Source organism: Cynara cardunculus (genome assembly GCF_001531365.2).
Source record: "Cynara cardunculus var. scolymus isolate 2C chromosome LG 5, CcrdV1, whole genome shotgun sequence".
NCBI lineage: Eukaryota > Viridiplantae > Streptophyta > Magnoliopsida > Asterales > Asteraceae > Cynara > Cynara cardunculus.
Genome location: NC_037532.1, coordinates 22,369,983 through 22,376,815, shown reverse-complemented (window position 1 = coordinate 22,376,815; position 6,833 = coordinate 22,369,983). Strand labels below are relative to the sequence as shown.

Below are 6,833 nucleotides of genomic sequence, written 5' to 3'. Positions count from 1 at the left end.
TTTCATATATATTTTAGTTACCTGCTTTCAAAATCCTCATTTTAAAAAGTTCACTATAATTTTAATTTAATTAAGTGAGTGTATTGTGTTTTTTTATTCAGTTAAGAAAACATATTATGATATTAAAGTAAAACTTTAATATACAGCATTTGTTATTATTGAAAAAAGACCGTAAAAGAAACACGTGGTCATTGACAACGATTTCTAATTCAAGATTCTTAACTGATTTAAGTGATTATGAAATTCAGACTTGGTAGATATCTTAACCGCTACAACGTAGCATTTAATGACGCTTTTAAAATTATGAAATCGACAACTGTATGTGTTGTACAAAGACGTTATAATTAGTTATTAGGACGAAATTGTGCAGCATAACAAGTTTTTATCATAATGAAACAAAATCTTAGAAATCTTGTTAAATTATTGTATAATATAACTGGAGAAGTAGATTATTTTATTAGACTTTCTACATTCTTTTGAAAAGTGTCGTATCAAAACGTTATAAAATCAAGTTATTGTTAATCGTTAATATTTTTGTGGACTTGTATGCACCTCAGCTAATCTTATAAAGCTCTAAAGTCAATAGTCGGAAAAAACTCTTATAGATTCGAGTGGAGTTAAACTATATTTTTTATGTTTATTTTTCGATTGTATTTTTTTGTATACGGGGACACCAAAAGTAATCAACGGGTTTTCCCTTTATTATTTCTTTTCCTTTTTACTAAAAAACCCCCCCCTAAAGAAAGGAGTGCTAGGAAATGACAACCCTTCAGTTTTCAGGATTTACAAATCCACCCAAAAGGATTGGGGAAAAAGATAAGAAAAGGAAATAGAAAAAAGAAATTGACGTTTCGTTCACAACAGTTGTTCGAATTTCCATGTGTCATCATCGATGAGCATTCTCGAGCACTGGGTGAGATCTTGTGTAAAAGTAGCATCATTTCTAGTGGTTGTGTCGATTTCATCACAATCATTGATCAACATGCTCAAACTATTGATGAATTCGTCATCATCATCCCAAAATCCCGCTTCAAAGTTACTATAAGTGGTAGAGTCAAAGGATGAAGAACACCAGTCAAAACTTGGCAGAAACTGGTGTTGTTCCTCATGTGCGTAATTCTGGTTGCAGATCGTAATGTTGTAATTTGATGAGGTTGAAGATGACGAAGAAGAAGAAGATAACGGGGGTAAAATATTAACGTCGTTAGGAAGCATAATCTCATGAGGCTCGATCAAAGGAACTTCATCGGTGCAGAAATCACCTACTTGTGACTCTTTTGCAATCATTGTGCTTTCTTCACCATCTTCTTGTTCGTCTTTTGCTACCTCGGTGATTGAACTTGATTGAATTGAGATCGTCTCGTTAACTACTTCGATCGACTCACTATTTTGATACTCCATTGGTTTGGAAGGGGAGTTTTCCCTGGTCTGCGATGGTTCATTGACTAATGCAGATGGAAGCAGTGGTGACTGTTGTTCAGTTGACGAGGTTGGAAGAGGAAGTGGTTTATGTGTTAGAGGATCAATTCCCATTTTCTTAAGCTTTTTCTTGATATGGGTGTTCCAATGATTCTTGATTTCGTTATCCGTTCGTCCCGGAAGATGTGATGCGATTTTTGACCATCTAACAACCAAAACCAAACATAAAATTAATTACTTTTTACAAAAGCCGTCCAAATTTATTTATTCTACAAACATCATAAAAATCAGATGGTTTGTAGCCATCTGCTTTTTTATGATTTTCATGTGCTTCTTTAGAAATGATTTTTTTTATCATGCCCAATGGAGAAGCTTGAGCCTTTTTGTTATAAAAACCAAAAAAATGATATTGCTCTTGGACCATGTAAACACATTAGAATTGGTCCAATCATGTTGGCCACAAACATTCTTTTACCAAAATACCCCTCGATTTACGACATTATTACAAATATATATATATAACTTTATGCATGTATAAACACTGAAATTCGATTTTTACGTGATTATTGTAGTATCAAATGCATAGTATTCGTTAAAACCCCGCTAAAGACTTCGTTTTAACAACTGCAGTTGCATATACCGTTTTCTTTATCAGGTTTTCGTTCGTTTTTATTTTCAAAATAATATAAAAAATTAGACCAAGTCTTTAATCATATGTCTATGCATCACTTGTCTGCCACTCACATATAAAAAGAGATACATATATAATATATATCTATCTACCTGTTGCCAAGTTGAGCATGAAGATCGATAACCATCTTTTCTTCGTATTCAGATAACAACCCCCTTTTTAAATCCGGTCGGAGGTAATTCGTCCATCTAAGTCGACAACTTTTTCCGCACCTTAATAGTCCTGAAATTTATCATCAAATCAAATTGAGAAAACCCCTTTTACCAAATCTCAGGATCCCAACAATTTTATATGTTTAATGAGATATTTAAGGTTCTCTAAAACTGTTTGATCTTATAAAACAGTTTATTATTACGCTTAAAAATCTTTGACGTCCAATAAAGATTTCAAGAATGCAACACAACCCGCACAAGAAAATATCGTGCGGGATTCTTTCGATCAATTCATGGCTCATGGCCATTTCCCGTCTCCGTTTCTTGACGGAAATCATGAAATCGATGAAACAAACGTACCTGCAAGTTTAGGGACAGCCCTCCAACAGCATTGGCCATTGGTGAGGATGAAGTTAATAAGCTTCTTGTCTTCTTCAGCTGTCCATGGCCCTTGTTTCAACCCAACTTTATCACAACATGGTTGTCTTCCCATTTCTCGATATCGATCAATATAGTTCAGTTTATGTATCTCTCTCTCTCTCTCTATATATATATATATGTATGTATCTATATGTGCGTGTGTGTGTATATATATATATATATATAGATCTGTATCTATAAGTATAAGCAGGTGGATTTATGGAGGGAGTGCAAAGGAGAGTTAGTAAAGCCTTGAGAGGTGTTGGGTTATATATATACTACCAAAGTCTACTCTAGAAAACACGGTTTTAGGTTTACTTTTGTCTTGTTTTCAGAGTTTCATGATTTCTACTTTTTTTTAATTTTTCTTTTTTTTTTTAATTATTTTGAAGATTTAATCTTTTGTTTTGATTTGGACATGTGTCAAAGGTCATGGAGGCATAAACATAGCCTCAAGTGTGATTCATAGTCCATATATTACGTTTTGTGTATAATGATTATACATAATTTATTTGTTAAAGTTTTTTAATTAGAAATACAAGTTAACAGGAATAGCTTAGTAATTTCAGAACATTTTACCAAATTTTTACCCATAAACGCTTAACAAGTCACATTAACTTACTGGATGAATATAGTAATGATCAAGAATCTTACCCGGTAAGAGCGATACAAAGATCAAGAGTCTTACCCGGTAAGTGAGAGCTACGACTCTTATCATGGTAAGCGTTTACCGGGTAAATTGTTTTATATGATGTCGTTTTGGTTGATTAAAAAATCTTACTCGATAAGTAAGTAATAATGTTAAATTTTACCGCTAAACGCTTATCGGATAAGTATTTGGTAAACGACCCTTTAATCTATAGATCTTCATGACTATTTATGTGAGGAAAAGCGTATTTTTGTCTCACCCAATCTTTTTTGTTCTAATGTCATGTCAATTATGAAACAAATATTTGTTATGTTCTACATACCAAATACATAATAAAAATTTAAACAACTATAGACAATTAGGGGTCGTTTACCAAACACTTACCCGGTAAGTTCTTACCGGTAAAATTTAGCACTCTCATTTACTTATCGGGTAAGATTTTAGTCCATCAAAACGACATCGTATGCAACAATTTACCCGGTAAACGCTTACCGTGGTAAGAGTCGTCGTCCTTACTTACCGGGTAAGACTCGCCGCCCTCACTTACCGGGTAAGACTCTTGGTCCTTGTCTCATTCTTACCCGATAAGATTCTTGATCCTTACCATTATTCATCCAATGAGGTAAACGTGATTTGATAAGCACTTACCCGGATAAGCGTTTGGTAAACGGCCCCAAAGTTTTTTTTTTCTTTTGAAGTACATAATATTTATATACGGCAAATGTAACAAATAAATTCACACACCCTCCTCACCTATGGTGAGGTTTGAACCCCTGACCTCCTAGAAGGTCAAGGACTATGATACCGTTAGGCCAAAGGCCCTTTGGTAAACGGCCCCAAAGTTGTTGGAGTACACTAACAACTTCTATTTTTATGAAAGCAAATTCGAAAAAAATCAGATTATATTATAATGTGGGAACTTTAGAAGTACAACGTTATATTGCTCGTCGTATAAACCATTTTTATAAAAATGTTCTGTGAAATAGTCTTAAAACAAAGTTTTTTTTTTGTAGTAATGCAACTTTTATATATAGGGGACCTTCATTTGAGAACGTATAAAGTTGTAATAAACTTGAGAACCGGTACATACATGATTTTTTACATCCACGACTTAAATTTAATGTATTAATTAACATATATTAATTTCATAGTGTGTTTGTTTCATAATGTGAACATTTTTATGTGTTTCCGAGATGAAAACAATACAACTAAAAAGTTTCACATTGTGAACCAAATACATATATTGTTAAATGAAAGACCTTATACCTATGGATGTATCACTGAGAAATCCATCGCTAATGAGGTGATTCATCGGAAAACCATCACAAAAGTTGGTGGGTAATTCAAATCAATGATAGCTTACCCAGGTATTTTTTGGGTGATCTATTAGTATTTTCTTGAAAAACATCAGATTCTACCGGAAATATTGATATTTTCTGGGTGATCCCTCTATGAAATTTCTCCGGCTGATTTTTGTAGTGATCACTTTTAAACTCATCCAAACGTATACCCAAAGAATAAACTAACTTATTTTTGCCAATAAATACCTAAGCCCTATATATGGTATAGGGTTGGGTTCCAGAGAAAATAAAGTTATAGTGAGAAAAATAAGAAAAAAAAATTCATCCTTGGATCAATCCTAATTGAATGCCAACACTAATGAGATGTATCGAGATGTTGCGAACCAATTCCCGTATCAAGCACAATGTGGGGTTGGGATGAGATTAAAAGTGATCAATGGTAATCAATCCTAATTGATAAACGTAAGAAATGATCTGAATCATTGATCACTTTAATTTCTATTCCCACAAGATCTTTCGTGTGTGTGTGTGTAGATATAAGGTTGGGCTCTGGTGAGAATGAGAGTTAAGATCAGAAACGTAAAAAGAGCTCTCTATGCACATCAGGATGAGAAGCCAGGGGTGTTCGCGGTCACGTTTGGGCGGTTTAACCCTCCAAACCACAAACCAAATCGTAATGGCATTTTAGAAAATTTTCAAACCGAGCGGCTTTACAGTAAGTGGCCAAATCAGTCAAACTAGACCACAAAAAAGCGGTCTGACCGATTTAGGCGGTTTGTGCCACTTATTGACTTTAAACTAAAAAACGTAACATCTATGTCAAAGATTAAATTTCTACCAATAGAACATGATTACAAATAGTATACTGAATTATAAAAAAAAAAAAATCATCTCTAAACAAATAAAACATATTGAGCAAGTTGAAAAAAAATTAAAGGAATTCACCAGCGACAATTGAATTTTGGACAAATATTGAGCAAATTGAATGGCGATTTGGAATTTTTATGGATTTCAGAATTTTTCCAATTTATATAACACGTTCAATTGAAATTTAAAACTAAAAACATAATGTCTTGTACAAACATTTCTTTTAATTTGAGTCATAAAAGTTTAGCATACGACATGAAAAATATAATTAATACGTCCGTATTTTTGGCAGTTGGTTCTGTCCAAACCTTTCAAAAAAACGTTCAAACCCCGGATCGAACCACCAAATCGCTTAAACCGCAAAAAAACGATCCGGTTTGAACGGTCCAATAGTTTTTTTGAACACCCTTATGAGATGCATCGAGATGCAGCTGATCAATCCTCGTATCAAACGCAATTAATGAGTTGAATGTGATTAAGAGTCTAGATCTCTTTTTACGTTTCTAACTTTTACTCTTTCTCTTATATGATTCTTCTTATATGTATATATATAAGAATAATCATATAAGAATCATATATAGGGAAGGGTTCAAACAAGAACTCATGTGATTTACAAGAACGCGAGAACAACTCAATAACCACATATTGTGATAAAAAAATAAAATTTAAAAGATTTTTGTAATTAAAACTGAAATTGAAAAAGATTCAAAAAAATTTAAAATTAAAAGGGTAATAATGAAAATGATATCATCAAATCTTTTAAACACGATCATTATCTTTTAAACACGACCATTATTATCATTAGCCTTATCATTATCTAGTAAATGGTTACGAATTCAAGGAGACTCATAACTTCAAATCGCAAAATCAACCGACGGAAGCAACGATTTCGAATGGTGATTATCATTAGCCTTATCATTATCTAGTAAATTGGTTATGCTAGACATTATCACAACGATTTCGAATGGTTTCGATAGGTTAGGATTATACTAGGTGTGATAATCATGTGATATGAGTGTGATAATCATGTGATAGTAATCACCATTATACATCACTTGGGTTATCGTTTTTGGTTGATAAGTTAAGATTTTGGTGTAATCGTGTGATATGGGTGTGATACCTATGTGATAGGGGTGTGATAATCACCGTTATACATCACTTGGGTTAACGTTTTAGTTGATAAGTTAAAATTTTGGTGTCATCATGTGATTTGGATGTGATAATCATGTGATAGGTGTGTGAAAATCACTGTTATACATCACTTGGGTTATCGTTTTGGTTTATAAGTCAAAATTTTGGTGTGATCATGTAATATGGGTGTGATAATCATGTGA

The 6,833-nt window shown here is 33.1% G+C and overlaps 1 protein-coding gene across 1 annotated transcript; it reads right to left on the bottom strand.

Moving 5' to 3' along the window:
• Window positions 1–752: 752 nt before the first annotated feature.
• Window positions 753–2,755, bottom strand: LOC112512422 (transcription factor MYB20-like). Its single transcript, XM_025118373.1, has 3 exons — window positions 2,623–2,755; window positions 2,203–2,332; window positions 753–1,624 (listed from the first exon to the last, which is right to left on the bottom strand). The coding sequence occupies exons 1-3, from the start codon at window positions 2,753–2,755 to the stop codon at window positions 856–858; spliced, it is 1,032 nt and encodes a 343-aa protein (XP_024974141.1). The 3' UTR covers window positions 753–855.
• Between the last annotated feature and the right edge of the window lie 4,078 nt (window positions 2,756–6,833).